Consider the following 19,484-nt stretch of genomic DNA (forward strand, 5'->3'; position numbering starts at 1 on the left):
TTGAAAGATCAAGCACCGGAGGGAACAGCTTTCTGTATGGCCTCTTGTATAGACTGTGGGCATCAGTGCGCCACTGGCACAAACAGATGTAATGATACTATAATACTGCAACCTTGTCACTTCAAAGCAAATATAAACTGTATGTATATCTATGTTCAGAGCTTTTTCCATCAAGAGGTCATGTGGTTGCTTTAGAGAAAATAGAAACTAAAACATTTTACCATGAAATCACCACAGAGCTGCAGTGCAAGAGCCATATGTGAAACAGGAGACACTGTGACCAAAGCCCATTACGAGGAACAGGAGCGCATGGGAGACAGTCATGTGTAAGGAAGTGATGTCTAGTCTTACTATTTGTTTTCACAAGATTTAATTTAATACATGGGTCAAAAAGAAACACAAGCAATACAGTGCATACAGCTGTTAGTAGTTTGATATTTTTGTAAGAAAGACAAGAAGGAATACATGGATTGAAACAAACCAGCAACATAAACAATACAAAGCAGCAGCTCCAACAGCTTAATAAATATTGAACTTCCATCCATCCGTTCTCCATAACCACTCATCTCTATCACGGTCACGGTAGGTCTGGAGCCTATCACAGCTGACTTTGGGGCGAGAGGTGGGGTACATCCTGAAAAGGTCGCCAGTTCATCAAAAGGCTGACACATAGAGACAAACCAATTTAGAGTCACCAAATAACCAATTACCTGCACGTCTTCGGACTGTGGGAGGAAGAGAGAACCCACGCAGACACGGGCAGAGCATGCAAACTCCACACAGAAAGGCCCCAGCTGGGGTTTGAACCAGGAACCTACTTGCTGTGAGGTAACAGTGCTAACCACTGTAATTTCTCCTTCTTAGATGTGTAGTCACACAACACATGCTAAAGTAAAAAAAAAAAAAAAAAAATCATAGAGGTTATCATAGATTTAAAAAAAATCAGAGATCATAGAACATAGCTAAATAAGGATTACCTTGGTTGTTTATTCTCAAACGGTTAACTTTTTATTTTTTACACATACAAGTTGTTGTGGAGAAATGTATTCATCAAGGACAGACAACACTACTTCGTTTTAAACACCTACCTACACCTATAGTGATCTTAAGACATATGCCTGACCCTGTGTAGCCCCCATATGTGGCATTGTAGAATAGAAAATTCCCTCACATTACAAGTAAAACACATTTTTTTCTCTCAACTTATACAAGTCAATAGGAGGGAGAAATCCTCACATATAACTTACTTTCTTCTGTGTATGGGCTCTTGGGTGTCCACCTGAGACACCAGTATGTTAGATCTGCCTGTGATGTTGTGATGGGTCCCAACCATAGACAATAATAATGAATTGACATTGTATCCATGAGATTTCTAAAGAGCCATTTGGAAGCCCAGAGCATGGTGGCTCTGGCTGCTGCCATCTTGGCAGTCATGCCCCCTGTCGCCTCCTGGCTGATCTAAAATCAGCACTGATGTGGATTGTCAGTGGACTTGATGTGGACTGAATGAATCTTGGGTGCTCAAACAAGCCACCTGTGATGGCACCCACCTGTCAGTTTACATGGCCGCACTCTTAATTATACATAACTTTAATATAAAACTTTAATAGAATTTTAACGGTTGAGTAAAAATTCAGACTCACTATAAATGTCATGACCAAGGAAATTAGTTATAGGGGCAAAACTGTTCTTTGTACCAGGTTGTAAACATGTTTATTTCTGCTGTGAAGTTGGACATTTCAATATGGGAGCTTATGGAGATTGACTTGCTCTGGGCTCAACCCTTTTTGCTTCTGACTCCATCATATAAATCTATGTCTACCTGTGACCCCTTGTCAAAGGTTACAACTCTAAAAAGTGATTTTCTTTGCCTAGATTGTTTAATTGAATCAATATTTAGGAGGAAAAACTTCACAGTGTTTTACAAGAAAAGAAACAAAATTAGAGAGAAGTCCAAAAATAGTAGCACACAACAGCAAACATCTTCAACCTGTATAAACATGAGCTTCAGGCCATTGATGATGATTATGGTTAACTGTTAAATTATACAGTAAGGGTGTCCTGTACGAAACAGTAGGTGTGTAAATAAAATTAACCTACATCATTTTGTAAATGACACACACCATTATTTATAGAACAACAAATAAAATTACAGTGGATCAAATAAAACCTGCACTAAGAAATATACAAATTGGACTAAACAACATGCATACAGGTGTGTAATAAAGGAATAAATGATCTCATAAGTACAACACTGGTTTCATGCAAGTTCATGATCTTGAGGTGTTTTACATGTGTGTCCTTTTCACTTTGTATAATAACAGCTGCAGCTGATTTAAATGTAGTTTTCATTCATTGTAATTTTAATCTCAATGTTCATCATCATCAAAATCTGAAAAAAGGGGTACTTTTATTGTTGCGATCCCCCACTGTCTCCCCGTGGTGAAGGTGCCCATGGGTCTGAGCCAAGCCCCTAATGTTCACTAATCCTGAAAACGCCCCTGGATACAGTTAGTCATAGGCTATTTAATAACAACTGCGGGCACTTTGGGACGCAGGATGAACCACTTGGCTCATGTGATCGCTGATGGACCGGGGAAAACGATTCAAGGCTGGGACGGGCCCGCACAGCGATGCGCTTCGATGATTGGAGATTGGGAGTTTGACAAGCTTGTTAATTCCGCCCATCAACACGACACGCCTCCTCTCTGTCACACCGAGCATGACTGAAAACTACAAATGGGGATGCAGGAGAAAAAAGAGTTTGAAAAGTTGTGCAGATGATCTGCTTCTCATCTCAAACGAACAGAAAACAAACGGGGACTAATCATTTATGACATAAATGGCGGAGGAACTGTTAGTGGAAAACGATGGAAAGGTCAGTACACTGAGTGTTAAATGAAGAATTTGATTATCTGCAGAGGTGTTTATGATATAAATGTATTCATGTTGGTAGATCCTTCGATTTAAACCATCCAGTGACTTTACTGGCTTCAGTGCAGACAGTATAGATCAAAATATACAGCGTGCTTGTAGCAATGCATCAAAAAAATATTCAGATGCATTCAGGATCATGGTTCATACCAGATGTTGCCTGGGATTTTTGACCACACATCCAAGTCAGACACACACAGCCAAAACAGCCTTTAATCAATTTAGAAAATCAATCCAACAGAAAAGACCTAAAAATATGCCTTAAACAGAAAAGTCTTAAACATAGTTACCCAGAGCTTTGACCAAAGTGTTGCAACATGTGAAGAGCTGTGCATCTGACACATAATCAACCTAAATTGAACGCTGACTGGGCAGCATTGTCTACCATGAGCTACTTTCACGTGTAGTTGTCTAACTCTCTCCATCAGGCTATTACAGGCTAAATTAGGTTTCTTTAAGGCATCTGTGCGGCTATTGTTCAGTCTGAGCAGAGAGTTCCTCCTGTGTCTGCTCTTTGTACTAACAACCTACATGTTCACAGTAGTGTGTTCTTTTTTTCTTTGTTTTTATATTTTTGTAGACGTGTTTTTCATGACTTTGTGCCTTGGACGTCTAAACTATGTGTGCTGGAACTAAGGAGCATAGCTTCATGCCACTCCTAAAGAAAATACAGTAGGCTGCCCCCATCCCTTTGAAGACAGAGTGGAGCTTATGTGACTTATGTTTTAATAGTTCAAATGCCCCTGATACAAGTACAGCTAGTGCATTAGAAGTTCATCTCATTTGAAGTTCCTCTGGCAGAACAGGATAGTCAGGTCTGCTTGCATCAAAGTGTGAGCTTGTTTTACTTAGTCACATGGTGCTCAGTGCCTTTTTAGCTCTGCTCTCAAGTGCAAGGATCACAGACCCGTATGCAACATGTACTCTTATAATAATGCTGTTAAATAATCCTACAGATTGAGTTAATCTCTTTACAGGCTGCAGATAATTCCAGGAAACAGACCCAGCCATGAATACAACATTTAGTTCATATGATGTTTTTCTGTTTTCAGATCATTTGTAACTCAGAGGCCATGGAAATAAACATATGTAATAGTAATAAGTCATGCTAATAACTAATCGATGTGATGTCTCATTAACATAGAATTGATTTGTACGATTCCACATTCTGCAGCATGGAGCGTGGGCTGGTAGCTGGAGAGTTTACCTCCTGGGCACTGCTGAGTTGCCCTTGAGCAAGGCAACAGACACCTAACTGCTCCCAACCACTACAGGGCTGCCTATGCATGTTTATAGGCCACTTTGTGTGTCTGTGTACGTGTGGTTGTATTTCAGGCTTATATGTGTGAAAAAATAACTTCCCCATTGAAAGACCAGTAAAGTAAATCTTCTACCTGTTTGTTCACATGTGACAAGTAAAGTGAAGTGAAACCTGAACCAAATGATCTCTGGATATTTTATTGTGTAGTTTTTGTTTTGTGTCTTACTTGTTTTCTGTCCTCCTTCCTTTCCTCAGCATCTTACAAAGTCTTTGCTGGCGGTGGCTTTTCTGGCCTCGTTCGGCAGCTCCATGCTCTATGGATACAATTTGGCAGTCGTCAACTCTCCTGCACAGGTTTGTGTCTTTACCACAATATCATGATAATCATCATTGCTGAGAATATTCCCAGAATGAATGAAAGGGGCCTACTACACCACACACAGGGGTGATAGTGGATGACTTTCAGATGTTAATGGCCATCAGATTGTCTTCCATTGTCATGTGAAGTCATGTGGTTTTGTGTTTCAAATCTAGAAGCTGCTGTGTGCCTCACCATGTCATTGATTTTTTCTTTTTATCCATCATGTGTTCTGTTCCTTCGATGTCACGGTGCAGTGACTAAGCCGTGAACTACTCCTGCTTAGGACTGCCCCACTCTGAAGCATGTGAAATCTGGTGCCACATCTCGTGCTAGTGTAGTGTACTGTTCTTAGGAGGGACATACAGGGAAAGAGCTCCATGCTTAAGCCCACTGAGCACACGATGAGTCGCACCTTCTCTCCTCTCTTTCCTCAGTGAGGTAGAGGCAGAGATTTGGCTTAGCTAGAAGACTTGTTTGAGATAAGTTGAAACCAAGCGGCAACCTCCGTGGCTGGGGAGGAACTGTAATTCCTTGAGCGGCTGCTTGATGCTGATTACAGAACATTTCAACCTCCATAAGCCCCCGCATTAAAATGTCCAGCTTTACAGCAGAAATAAACATGTTTACAGCCTCTCTATAACTACTTTCCCTGTTCATGACAACTGTACTGAGTCTGAATTTCTATATAACTCACCTGTTCAAATGATATTAAGGCTTAAATTATGCATACTTAACAATGCAGCCGCTTTGGTTGACAGGTAGGTGCAGTTACAGATGGCGTGCTCTGCCTTAGGTCCACCGGTAATCCACGTTTTTGCTAATATTCAGATTTGCTGGTCAGGACAGTACAGCCAACATGGCAGCGGCGAGCGCCTACACATTTTTAGGTTCAAAACGGTGCCCCAGAAACCTGTGGGTGACGTCCATTCCTTTTACATTGGTTGAGACAAGAGTAGCAGAAAAACGTGCTTGATGTTTAACACCTTAGAGTTGGCTTGACTTGACTTGATGGAAATAGCAATGGTTTTTTTGTGGATATGAAAGAAATCCCGCTATTATTGTATGGAGTCAGACATGATTTGATCATGTGAAATCATTTCTAGTATAAATTAGTATGATATCATTACATTGCATAAATTGTGCAAGAAATACTGTCAAACGTTTCTTGCACAATTTAAGTGATGTAATGATTTGTGTGAATGGTAGTAGTAGTAGTAGTAGTAATAGTAATAGTAATAGTAGTAGTAGTAGTAGTAATAGTAATAGTAATAGCCCAGAGAGGGCAAACTAAACATTGGCTCTACATATGGCTTTTTCGTGCATTTCACGGCTACTGTACTTTCTCTTTCATGCAAGGAACTGGAGGGCTGCGATTAGCGACTACAACGCCACTAGATGCCATAAAATTCTCCAAACTGTTCCCTTTATTTAAAGATAAAGCAAAGAAGAGAGAAGTAGATTTCACCTGCTGTGTTGTTCGATGTAGGCGATTGTTCCTTTTGGTGCAAAACAGAATATTTCAACAGGTACTGTATTATAGGCTATATAATATCTACTACATGGATGTATACATGGTTACATCTTGCAATCATAGTGCAAACAGCAATTACAATTCCCAGTAATGTAATTGTTTTGTTAAGGTAGTAGACTCAAATAGCAAACACAAATCAGAGGCAGCAATCAGTTTAAACAGTTTGTTGAACCAAAGGGTTGAGTGCAGTGGCAGGATGGGGATCCAGAATGGTGCAGTGCTGGAGGAGGCAGGTACGGAGACGAGACAGAGCTGGATGTGACTCAAAGCACAGAGATGAGAAAACTTCCATTCAGAGGATTGAAGTTGCTTGAACTTTTCTGAGGTTTCCAGTGAGGGTTTTTTTCCACTTTTGTGTCTTTTAGGAATTTTTTTTTTTGGTGACTCGCTATTAGAGCCTGATATGTTGACCGGGAGGTATTAGCCCATCAAAGATATACCGGCATGAGAATATATGCTATCCAATATAAATTGATATTTCCCTGGTAAATGATGCAGAAGGAAATGCAAAGTTTATCCAGCAGAGTGAACTGTGATTAACTGTGGCAAGCAGCACAGAGTAAGAGAGAAGAATGTCAACTAAAATTGGTTGATGATGTATATGTTAAACTATTTAACATGATTTTTTAAAAATCATGTTAAATAGTTTAACATATACATCATCAAAAATTCACTATAACCACCTGCCATATCAGTAATCAGCCATATCAGTGGCAGTGGGGCCATGACAACGGCAGTCCAGCTAGGGATGCACCAAATACTGATTCTGATAACTAAACTCAGGTACTGAGTACTTATCTGATGTGTGTTCCTGTTATCAGGCAATTCAAAATCTGTTCCTCACTGCATAGAACTGATAATTTAGCTTTTGTTCAAGGTAACATGAGATTAAAACTCCACATTACAAGTTTTATATAGTGACATTGAAGAACAAAGCAGAGCAGAAAACAATTGGGTGGCAGTTCAACTGACAGAATAATCACTGCTCGCGAATCATTCTGTGTTGCTGTTACCTGATCCACTTTATAAAGTGTATATCAGTCTATCCACATGGGAGGTGCACCCACTCCCTAAAACCTCCTTTATGTAAGTTCTGCTGATCAGTTTAACTTTGATTTGTTAAACCCATCAAATGGACAAAATAAGAAATATTTGGCAATCAGGCCATCAAGGCTGAGTAAAGATCCTTGTCTTATTATTAGCAGCATCTGTCTGCAGGTTGTATGAAAGCCTTTTCTATCAGACAGCAGGTATGTGTTCAGTCTGAAGCCTGATTATAGCTCAATTCCTTCTCGCTCAACCAGCACCAGGCTGAGGCATTAGCTGGTCAGTTATATCTCAGAGCCGTACATAGACTGCCAGTTTATACAGTTCCAGTCACATTCCTAGGACAAATTGGACGCATACCATTCAGAGTTCCATGACTAATTGCAACCTCCACCCCCTCCTGTCATCACTGAACTCTCTTAAGTTCACTCATTCCTTCCAATTATCACACCATAACAAACAAAATATGACATTTGGTCGTGTGTCAGTAAATGCAAGCACAGATCTAGTTGATCCTTACAGTAAATATTAACAGAGCGCCACGTTCAGACAAATGTTTGCCATGTGTTCTGAGACTGTGAAGGCGTTTTTGGTTAGAAATTTTTGTACCATGTAATATACCACCCACCTGTGGCAGTCCTGCAGGAAAAATAACATGCAGAGGCTCAACATGGTATATAACGATGGTATGTGATTGCTTCTTCGACGTCCATGTTGGTGTAGGGCCAGCCAAATGTTTGTTAATGTCTGTGTGCTGATCTGCTCTGCATTAATACGAAATCTTATGTACAGATGTAAGTGCAGACTGCCTGTTTCACAAAGTGGAATTATTGTTGCATTGACCAATCCTAAGCTGAGCTAGTTTTTCATCCAGACTCCGGAGCCACTGGCGCTTGTGTTTGTAGGTGGATGCAGTTAGTTGATTTCTGTCTTTTCAGTCTTTTAAAGTTGCACGACTGATTTGGTGATAAATCTGCAGCAGTCTCTGAGAAGTGCAGTGCTGTTACCCATCATTTTATAAAACATGCAGTTTGTGATCCCCCCCCTATCAAATTGAACTGCGTGGGCTCAATGAACATCCTGTCTACTCTAAAACAAAAACACGTGAAAATGGCCGCCTCAAGCAAGAGTAATGTTGACATTGATGCGTGGCACTGTGGGAAATAGTTAATCATGTGATGATTTTCACTGATTTCATGGCCACCATTTTTATGCTCCAGGTCTGTCTGATATATATAAACGTAGAGGACGAATAGAAAAATTAAATCTTGTTCAGATTTGTTCCTATTAGTTTTTAGTTAGTAGGCTCTTATAATATTACTTGTAAAGTTTAAATGGGAAACATCTTATAATTCTATATGATCTATGTCTATTTTAATAAATGTAATAATTTTTTTCCCCTTTCCACCAGTTTATCAAAGACTTCTACAATGAGTCGCTGATAGAAGAATTCGACTGGACTCTGGATGAAGAGGTTGTCACCGTCTTGTACTCCCTCACCGTGTCAATCTTTGCTATTGGTGGGATGGCGGGGTCCCTGCTGGTGGGCAAACTTGTTACCAAATATGGAAGGTTAGTGTGTGTGTTTGTGTGTGGATGATATTCGGGTGGATAACACAAGTTCAGCACAGCAGTCTGTGCTCCATTCATTAAGAAAGTTCAGTAAAGTGTAATCACTGTGTGTCCAAACAGGAAAGGGACGCTGGTGAGAGCCACTGTGCTGGTGTTTATAGGAGGAGGTCTTATGGGCTTCAGCAGAATGTGCAGGGCGCCCGCGATGGTCATTATTGGCCGCTTCATCACAGGAATACACTCAGGTAGGCCCGCCTTTATCCTGCATTAATTATAGTGTGTCGCATTCATCATTGACATAAAACAGAAACTATGCAGATGAACAGAGGTAAAGCTTTATCACATTAGGTAGCTGCATGTGCTATAGCCTATGCAGAGCTGTCGAATGTGCTTTTGTGGATTTGCAGTTGTTTCAGTGAAATCAGTCATCTTTTTTTTTTTTAAGATTATTTTTTTGGGCTTTTTATGCTTCAATGATAGGACAGCTGAAGATAGACAGGAAGCAGGGGGCAGAGAGAGGGGGAGTGACGCGCAGTAAATGGCCGTCCGATGCGGGATTCGAACCGGGGCCTGCTGCAGCGAGGACTGAAGCCTCCATACACACAAAATAATTTTACTTTTTTTCATCATTTCATTCAGTAATTTTTTTCTATTTCTACTGTATTCTAGATTCCATTTCATTTTTATTTTATTATTATTATTTTTTTTCAGGAAGCAGACAAGCTTAAAAATATCTTAGACACCCAAAAAAGAAATCACATGACCTCAATAGCAGCTTGTGCTTAACATTCATTCAGGATGAAAAGTCATGGCGATTAAACATACATTTGCATAAAAGTAATTAAAATGAAAAATAAATGGTAATCACACTTTTTTTCCCACCCCACAGGTATCTCTCTCAGTGTGGTGCCGATGTACCTCGGTGAGATCGCCCCCAAGAACCTGCGAGGCTTCCTGGGCCTCATTCCTAGCATTCACATTTGTCTTGGAGTCTTTATTGCACAAGTCCTGGGACTCCATGAACTGCTTGGAAAGGTACTGTCTGCGGACTGATGCTGTACCAGCAAGTGTGAACAGATTCATCCTCAATCTGTCAAGTAACTGTTGACACAGTTCTGATTTTTGACATATATGAATCACATTCTGGTTTTAGCTTGTCATATCATCTATCCTCCATCTGTCTATTCCTGATTTTGCATTAGAAATACACATCAGATGCTCGGATATCCTTCTCAGACCTGAGCTTGAAACTATTTTAAATACACTATTCACACATCACTTCTAAGCAGCATGATAAAGTACGTGAACACGCTGTTGTGCTATAATTAGGTAACAATTATTTATATAATGTCCAGCTGGCCCTGTAGCTTTCCTCCTCCCATTCATGTTTTTTCTTCGTGTTCCTGCTAGAATCGGATGAGGTGATGCTCTTTCCATCTGTTTTATGCAGTAGTGGGGGGGTTACTGATGCATGGAGCAGCTGAACAGAAAAATTATGCTAGAGAAGACAATGGCTCACAAAACATCTCTTCCCATCCCCTATTTCTTTTTCCTGCTTTTTTGGTTCATCCCATCTCACTGATTTAACAACTCATACTTAGAGATGACAGATTGATGATGAAAAGTTTCTGATTGTTACATGTAGTAATGGTTTAGTAAGGTGACATGTTTGCTTCCCCCACGCAGGAAGAACACTGGCCTGTGCTCTTGTCCCTGGTGGTTTATCCTGCCATTATCCAGCTGATACTGTTGCCATGGTTTCCAGAGAGTCCGCGGTACCTGTTGATAGAGAAGGGAAATATTCACGCCACCATCGCAGGTTAGAAAGTAGTTTTTGTTTTTCTCCTTTTAAAATGACCGTCATTCAGAAGTCCACAGTAACTGACTGGAACTGTTATGGTTTTTGATAGCATATCTGCTGTTTCTTCTTAGTGTTTCTTGGCTGGTTAAAGCATTTCTTCCTGTTCTTTTAGCCCTGAAGCAGTACCGTTGTAAAGAAAACATCCAGGCAGAGGTTGAAGAGATGCAGGAGGAACAGCGGTCTCTGTCCTCTGTTGATACCATCTCTGTTCGTGGCCTGCTCATGGACCGCTGTGTTCGCTGGCAGGTCATCACCATTGTGGTGGTCAACATCGGCATGCAGCTGTCTGGCATTGATGCAGTAAGTGTGAAAAGCATTGTGGGCCTGTCGTCCTTTGCTGTCTTTGTATGTGTGTGTTCACATTTTGGACGTGCAAAGACTGTGCTGCTATTATATGAGAGTGAGAGCTTAAATTGCTATAGTTCCCAGCTGTGCTTTACCCGTCTGCACCTCGTCCTGTCTATACATCACAGTCCCACATGCAGCCGCTGAGCGACTAAGCAGGGGGCAACAGGACCACGCCTCATTATCTCCTGGTCCTCTCTGTTAGTGTTACCCCACATAAGACGGTCCAGCCATCCACACACAAAGTCGAACACATCTTTGTTCTCATTGCTCCATGTGGATGGAAGTTCTACGCATGCTGGCTCACATGCTAATACCATTTCCCAGCAGGGGTACACCCCACTGAGTCCCACTGTCCCAGCTGTTTCAGACGGGAACACTGGAAGGCTTCAGACATCCAGACGAATCCATCTGTCCGAGTATCCTGTTGTACTGAGTTTGAAGTGAAAACATGCTTGTTGTTCTGAAGATCTTTGAAGAATTTTATTCATGCAAATCACATCTTCATCTTTAGCAAAGGGAGATGTTACAAAATGATGTCAGCAAGATGTCTTTCACAGTATGTTTAACACTGATTTTGTGGAGTTATTACGGGGATCTGGAAGCACTGGACTGAGGACAGAATCTTGAAAGAACAATTTTTCCTTCACCTCTATTTCCCCATCATCCATCAGTCTTTAAATAACTAACTGTCTGAGCACTGACATCATAAAGCAGGAGCTCCACATTGGTATAGTTTTTTATATTAACAATATGTTATATATTGTTGTTATTATGGAATAACATAGCATGCAAGAGAGCAGAAGGCTATCATATGCCATTGCTATTTCAGGCTGTGAAGAGCCAAACAATTTGCAAACGTTTGTTTGTTTAGGATCTAGTTAAACGAGAAGAACAATACTAAAAAGTGCAGGGTAGAATGCTTTTAACTTCAGAAATTAATAATGAAGATGTGCTGAAAAAGGATGCCATCTGGACCTGTTTAGGAAGGTCAAGATGGTTCTGCTGACTGCACAGCTGTCAGATTTGAGAGAAACACTGTGTAAGTCTTTTTACCTGTTTGTTATTAATGGTACTGTAGAGTAGTGTAGGGTACTGAGACAGACTCCTTTCGATTGAAGCTTGTCGCACTTGGTTGCTCTTATTTTTGAGGTTAGCTTATCAAGACAACTGTCAAGTTTAGTGACATTACTGTAGAGTGGCATCTCTGCACTTTTGCAGATGATATTGTCCTTTTGTCGTTTAATTGACTGTGATACAAACCAGAGAAATCTCTGGTGGAATGTGGACCTGATCGGAGATGGTGTCATCTAGGTCATGGCTCAAAGTTAGGGATGTCTGGTGAATATTTATCACATTGTGACGCCAAACTGACAGGTAGTTTCAGAATAAATGGACCCACAAAGCAAGACTCTCATTCTGGCCATCAGCTCAGTAGACATGATAACGTGAAATGATTTCAACACAGTAAATGATTCAGGATGACCTCAGAGTTTAGGAGGACTCAGATTAGTCGGCTCAGACAGGTGCAAAGAGCCCTTAAGGTGCCTCCCTCTGGCTGTGTAAATGAGAGAAGACCTTGTTGTACACCCAGATGCACCAGAGGGACTACATTAGTCAGCTGGTCCAGGAAAAGCTTGAGTTTGGCCTAAAAGAGCTGAAGGAAGTCTCAGAGGGAAATTTTCTGGGGCTGCTCTGCGCTCCCAGTTAATCAAGAATATGAGAAGGTAGATTTCAGTTGAGTGAGGAACAAATTCAGCCTATTGGTAAATAACTTTTCAATTTATGTGAGAAACACAGAGCAGTATGGTCCAGATTCTTTAACTCATTCAAATTGTTGGTGTATGTTTCCTGTTTTGCTTTAGATGGGCGTGTGTATGTATACTTCAGTGGTGCAATGGCGATGAAATAGTATATGTATGGTTACTAAATCAACAAGACAGCATTTAACTGCACCAATTGCGATCTTGTCCACACCTCATCAATGATGGATGTTGCATCAGCAAGTGTGATTAATGAGAATACACAAATTAATTTCAAGGGGAGCACTTGTCAGAAGTCCATGCTGATGAAATGCTGTATCTCAAATGCATGAGTGATGGTCGGCGTGTTGATAATGATCACTATGATGAATCACGTGGAAACACCAAATAAGCGGAGCGACTTTTTGGCTCCTAATGAGAGAGAGAAAAAAAAAAAAGGAAGACAAACTTTGAGTTTCAAAGCATCTGTCTGCCTGTGTGAGATGTCATTTCCATCATATGAATAAAAGTCATGTCATTTTCAATTCCAGATCTGGTTCTACACAAATGAGATATTTAAGAACGCAGGAATCCCAGAACCTCTTATTCAATACACAACTGTGGGAACTGGTGCCATCGAGGTCATCGCTGGGATGCTGGGGGTGAGTAGAGATGATCACACTTGAAACACTAAAACGGCATTATTATTATATCATGATTTTGACAGTATTTTCTACAACTATTACTAGTACTACTTTAACAACTATTCATGGATCCAGTGATTTGCTGATTTTCTCAATTTTGTCTTTTGGCTTTGATGTGCTGTTTAGACTAATCAAATCAGTCAGCTTGGACTCTGTGAACTTGTGATGATGCTTTTCTTAGACTCAGTGATTAATCCTAGATGATGTAATGTGGAATGAAAATATGCATTAGTTTTAGGCCTCTTAGCTTAAACGGCCGAATTAAAAAACAAAACAAAACTGTATTTTATAAACTGAATAGTTATTTGCTGAATTGAAAAAAAGTCATGGTCAGATTAACTTTTTCGTTTCAATGATTTAGCCAGAGGTAAAACATATTATAGTCATGATTTGTTTTCTGTTGTTAAAGATGGATGAGTCATGTGGTCATCAGGTGTATTGGTCTGTATGTGTGGTCCTCTTGAGTTTGGTGTACTGTCTAAAATCTATATAGAGAAAGGGTGTTGAAAACTAGATTAAGCTGTAGACGTCTTTCACAGCAGACGTTTTAGGTTGTCCCCAGCAGGAAGAGTGCAGGTTTAATTAACTACATTCATTTAGGTAAGCTTCTTCTAGGATATTGTGCATAGCGCACTGTCATAACTTACAGAGATACGATGATGATGATGACGATGATGATGATGACGATGATGATGATGATGATGATGATGATGATGATAATAGTGTAAGCCAATCACAATAATCTTGTCTCTTTGTCTGTTTTGCAGTGTTTTACTATCGAGCGTCTGGGCAGAAGACCTCTGATGATTGGCGGCTTCCTCTTTATGGGTCTCTGTTGTGTTGGGATCACCGTGTCTGTCCTCCTCCAGGTACAGTGTCATCTGATGCCCTGCTTGTCTAGGAATATATTACATTAATTTGCAGTTTGTGGCACAGGGCATACAGTACATTGTTTTAAATAGGGCTAAGGACGTTAGCAAATTTACATTATTATTATGTATATTTTATGTTTGTTTTTTTAAAATTTGCATACAAACATGTAACAACAGGAGAACAAAGAATGTTTTCAGTTTGCTGAACATTCTAAACTACATTGTTTTACATCAGATTATTATGTAAATAAAAACAACAGTTGTGTTTAGTAAACCAGAGTGAAAGGAATGAACTTTGCAAAATACATGTTTATATGTCGCCTAGCAAATGTTTACTAATGTGTAACAGTCAAAATGATTAAATATAGTCAAATGAATAATTATGGGGAAAAAACTGTACATTGTTTACTAATGTTTACAGCTCATGACTTCAGACTCATGACTTGTATCTCACCATTCACAGCCACATCTGCCCTTCATGAGCTACCTCAGTGTAGGCTGCGTTGTTGGGATTATTGCTGGCTTCTGCATAGGTCCAGGTAAGTCTCTCTGCAACTTACTCCAAAGCTCTGTTTAAAAACGGTTTTAAATGAACTGCCCATATATACTGCACTGGATTTCCGGGCTGCCCTGTGTGTAAGATAACACTGCTCCCTGCTGGTAGCTTGAACAAGAGCAGGCACCAAATCTAAAAAACCAGCAACACTCCCCACCCTGCTCCTCCTCTGACTGTGAAGAGATATTGTATTTCATTAGTCTTGTAAATTAGGAAATCATAACTGCCACGCTACATCCATTCCCGCAGCCATTTGTACACTGGATGAGTTGAGTGAAGTGAATTAAGAGGCAATAGTTTACAACTTTAGGAGCCACGTTGAGTGGACCTGCGAGGATGATGAATTAGAATGAATCTGGTTTACATAGCGTCATTCGTCAAGCCAGAAAAAATCCATACCTCGGCACGCGGACGAGGATTTCTGTTGCTGCAATTAGACTTTTAATGGCTCATTGTTCATAAGCTAGCCGTGATGAATACGGTTGCCTTCAGACGAAACCTTGCATGCACACTCACCCCCCTCCCTCCTCCTCCATACATACCACAGATGTTGACAAATGATGGCATAGTTATTGGTTTGACAATATTAAACCTTCCTCTATGCAATTATCATGCACAGATAATGAGGACATCATTTGGAAAGCTCATCATTAGAGCATATTAATGCATATTTCTCCTTCATAGCTTTCACTTCTAACAATGAAGAATTATGTGTTTAAAGCTAAAGATAACTCATAGATCCTGCATATCAAACTAATGAATTGCTAAAGTCCTGGCTAAGCTATTCTGTTTCTTGTGGTTCAGAGTTGGACTTTTGCCAAGTTGACAAACATCCTCCTCTCTTGTCAATCTATGATCGCTGAGTAATAATGAACACATAATGAAGTACGTGCAGGAAAAAAGGAGTATAATATAACAGCACTGGGGCTTGAGGAATGTTTATCATTTGTTATTATTTCATGTTCTGTTTAGTTTGAATGGCTGCCAAAGAATAGTCCTGAGTGGGAGTATTGATAAACTAATTGATGAATGAAGACGCTGGTGTTAATTTCACAACACCCAATAGATTCATACGGCTGTAGTGAGTGGTTAAATGTGATTTGTATTATGACAGCTTGATGAGATGCCTAGTTAGATCAGACCAGTAGATGAGCCATATGAATAGTGAACCATGGCTGATTGCTGTTGTCATAATATGTCCTTTAAAATAATACAAATATGTTTTTTTTTGTGTGTGTGTGTGTTTTCTGTGTAGCTGGTGTGCCTTTCCTGTTAACTGCAGAGCTGTTTAAGCAGTCTCATCGACCAGCTGCCTACACTGTAGCCGGTTGCCTCAACTGGTTGTCCAATTTTACCATCGGCTTCGTCTTTCCCTTCCTAGAGGTCAGAACAAACTCTGATTATTCTGCCCACAAGTCAGTCGCCTTGTGTCTATGTAGGCCTGAAACGAACAAAGAGCTTGTAAGACCAAAAATGTGTAGCAGATCTCACGGGTGGATTACTGACCTAACTACTGTTGTGTTCTTTATTAAAATAACATCTTTAGTTAGCATTAAGAAGTCCATCTTGACAGGATCGGGCTCCACTTCCAGGGTCAGACACATGGCAATTATGATATGGGCTGTCTGGTTTTGTTTAAATGGAGGCGACTCCCCAAATACCAATAAAATTACCAATTAAAATGGCGACCTTGCTGCCTGTCATTGGTCTGTCCTGTAGAATGAATTATGGCCATGAATGTTAAAAACTCATGGCCTCAGTGTGACATCACGTGGTCCTGGTTTCTGCTTTAATTTCACAAAAAATGTGAAAATAAGACAGCTCCAGATTCTCAACATCCTGTACTGGATAGTCTTTGTACTGAAAAAGCAAAAAGGAAGACTAAAAAACAAATGAACAAAGCTTTCTTCTCGCCTAATGTCTTTAAATCCTCAACATTGTTTTGAGCCAAAGTAGGCACCTGTTTTTTAGAGAAAAAGCTGCCCAGCACCAAATGACAGACAGACACAGTCGGCAGCTAGCTGGTGAACATAGTGAAGCATATAGAGAAGAGAAACATTTCCTCTTTCTAGACTCCAAATGAACGATTTAAGTTGCTCTGTTTCTGCTATATGTTTTAAGTTAACAGATTTTTTTCCACCAAAAATAAATGAAGAAATAAATATAAGAAAACGATATGTTAATATTAATATTATATGCTGCACCCAAGTGGCCAAAGAAGAAGGGAAAAATCCATTCTTGCCCAATATCTTGTTTTCAACTTCATAGAATCTTAAGTATGTACAAAACCTACATTAGCTGTTTTTTCTGTGCTCTGGTCATGTTTTGTATCAAATTCATGTTAATCTGCTTTTACTAGCTTCACTTTGGCCTGCCTCTGTCTAAAGATCCTATTTTTGATCAAATGTTATATCTCTACTTGGTTAAAACTATGACTTTAATTTAGTTTACTTTTAATTTATTTGGGAAATTTTTACTTTGTAAAGGAAGAACAGTATTTGTTTTCTTTGATTATGCATCTTTTATTCAAAGTAACACTATGTGTCCTCCCATCACAGATAGCGACAGGTCCTTACTGTTACCTGATCTTCTGCTCGATCTGCTTGGGAGTGGCCCTTTACGTCATCTTCATTATTCCTGAGACCAAAAACAAAACCTTCATGGAGATCAGCCAGATGTTCGCTGCCAGGAACAACATCCTCATAGAAGAGCTGACTTCCAATGGCCATCTCAAACTGTCTGTGATGAATGGCTATGGCACCGTTGGCCACAGTGAACCATAAGGAGTAAGGATGTGGACCTGCACCTTGTTGGTTTGAAAAGACTGAAGGAACCGTAGCAGAGATAAAAGGTGGAACTTCTGTGGCCACGAGGAGATCTGCTGTGAAAACCACAAAGACCAACACATTCATCATCATTTTTTTCAACAGTTAATCCCTAGTCCGAGTGTAGCTCCTGTAAGTTATGTGAGACTGAAGTCATGCGTTTCAAATCAACCATGAGTGACATTTTAATCCGTTTCTCTGCATCTTAACGCATTTTTATGGGAGCTGAGTTGGTTTCTCACAGTTTAATCTCCGCATTAGCTTCACTCTCTTTGAACACATCCCATGGTCACTTTATTGTTCATATTCAGCGCTGAATGCTGTCCCTTTGTTGCTCAATAGAGAGTGAACATGTTTATTTAATGACACAGCAAAAACACGTCTGAGGCAGTGTTTGCATGAGTAAACCGAAAGAAGGTTTGAAAGTCATTCCTCTTATATTTCTTATGTTTAATGTATGTTTACAGTGTTCAGCTCAAGGTGAATGGCTTGACCAAGAACTTGAGCTTGTTGACTGCATCTTTCTTTTCATCTTTCGTTTAGTTTTGTGTCTCTTTGCGTAAGAGAGTTGGATTTTGTGGCTACTGTAGTAGTCATTTAATACATCTTGTCAAAATACATGCACATGGAACAAAAGTTTGTTAAAGGGTTATAATTTATCAGTTGCCTCAAAGTAGCTGTATGAGTTTGTTTTGTTTGTTTGTTTTACAAGACCCTTTTTGTATAATGTATGTTTGAAAAATGTGCCTTTTTCTTCTTTGTTATTCTGCTGTATTGAGTTGTAAGCTACTTTTCTGACTATACTTTGTAAAACCATACAAAAAATAAGAACAAAATTCATATACTGTAAGCCAAGTTATTCTACCATCCAATATGGTGCAGCTCTTTTGTGCTACCACAATTGTTCATTTTCTTTAGGGGCCAATGTTTACTTCACATTCATTTAGCTGCGATGATGCCAATAACAAGAAGTTGCCTCTATACAGAAAATTACAATAAAGAGGAAAATCATTATGTGGCATTACTGCCTCTCGCCAAAGACAACCATAAACATAACAAAATAACTCTTGCAATTACAGCACAAACACACATACATCAGTAAACAAATACCCAAATAAAGCAAATGTTATTTAAGCATAATTGTAGAACAAGGTTTTTATTCCAAAGGGCCAGATTTTAACTAAAACTGTAGACTGAAAGGCACTAATAAGGAACCATTTATTGCATAATGAGTTTATATGTTGTAACTAATGGTTACTAAATGCTTCACAAGTGAGGTTCAAAGTTCATTATTGACCTTGGAGACCATATTTAGGAAAAATAAAAATAAATCTCTCCTGGGCGTCCTTTTAGTCATTGATTAGGAGCTTTCATATTATAATGTTACACAACCTTTATTGGCAGATCAGCCCAGCTGTCATGCAGCTGATTGCTGACACGAACAAGAAGACTTTGGAGTACTCATAAGAATTACTCCATGACAACTGGCAAACTACATGTGTCGTTGATGATCATGTACTATGATCAGAAGCTCCAGAAAAGCTACTGAATGGACAAAAAACTAAATTGTTTTCTCTATGTTCACTAGTGATTCCTAAAATGATAAGCCCTTATTAGAAGAAGTAGTAATGAAAAACTTGGCCAGTGCTCATCCATTCTATTTTATAATGAAAACAAATGAATGAATGGGTTTCTCACTTTCTGAAGAGCCATCATCAACAACAAATCGTTGTGCTTGCAGTTGTAAATGTTGATAATCAATATTTTTAGAATATATCAAATGACAACGTGAACACATTGTGACAGAGGTCAGTCACAGTGAACAAACACAGATAAATCATCTGAATCATCTGTCTGTCTGACAGACACAGTT

The 19,484-nt window shown here is 39.6% G+C and overlaps 1 protein-coding gene across 1 annotated transcript; it reads left to right on the forward strand.

The window, feature by feature from the left end:
• The first annotated feature begins 2,576 nt into the window (after nucleotides 1-2,576).
• slc2a15b (solute carrier family 2 member 15b) lies at nucleotides 2,577-18,923 on the forward strand. Its single transcript, XM_010734208.3, has 12 exons — nucleotides 2,577-2,878; nucleotides 4,451-4,549; nucleotides 8,546-8,706; nucleotides 8,827-8,951; nucleotides 9,596-9,741; nucleotides 10,393-10,525; nucleotides 10,680-10,867; nucleotides 13,206-13,316; nucleotides 14,126-14,227; nucleotides 14,694-14,769; nucleotides 16,042-16,169; nucleotides 17,345-18,923. Exons 1-12 carry the CDS (start codon nucleotides 2,843-2,845, stop codon nucleotides 17,567-17,569), a joined length of 1,530 nt encoding a protein of 509 aa, XP_010732510.2. The 5' UTR covers nucleotides 2,577-2,842; the 3' UTR covers nucleotides 17,570-18,923.
• Nucleotides 18,924-19,484: the final 561 nt, after the last annotated feature.

Source organism: Larimichthys crocea, chromosome X, assembly GCF_000972845.2.
Source record: "Larimichthys crocea isolate SSNF chromosome X, L_crocea_2.0, whole genome shotgun sequence".
Taxonomy (NCBI): domain Eukaryota; kingdom Metazoa; phylum Chordata; class Actinopteri; family Sciaenidae; genus Larimichthys; species Larimichthys crocea.

Coding starts and splice junctions, on each gene's coding strand:
- slc2a15b (XM_010734208.3), top strand. CDS start 2,843: ATGGCGGAGGAACTGTTAGTGGAAAACGATGGAAAG. Junction 8,952..9,595: donor CATCACAGGAATACACTCAG/GTAGGCCCGCCT, acceptor CCCACCCCACAG/GTATCTCTCTCAGTGTGGTG. Junction 13,317..14,125: donor TCATCGCTGGGATGCTGGGG/GTGAGTAGAGAT, acceptor TCTGTTTTGCAG/TGTTTTACTATCGAGCGTCT.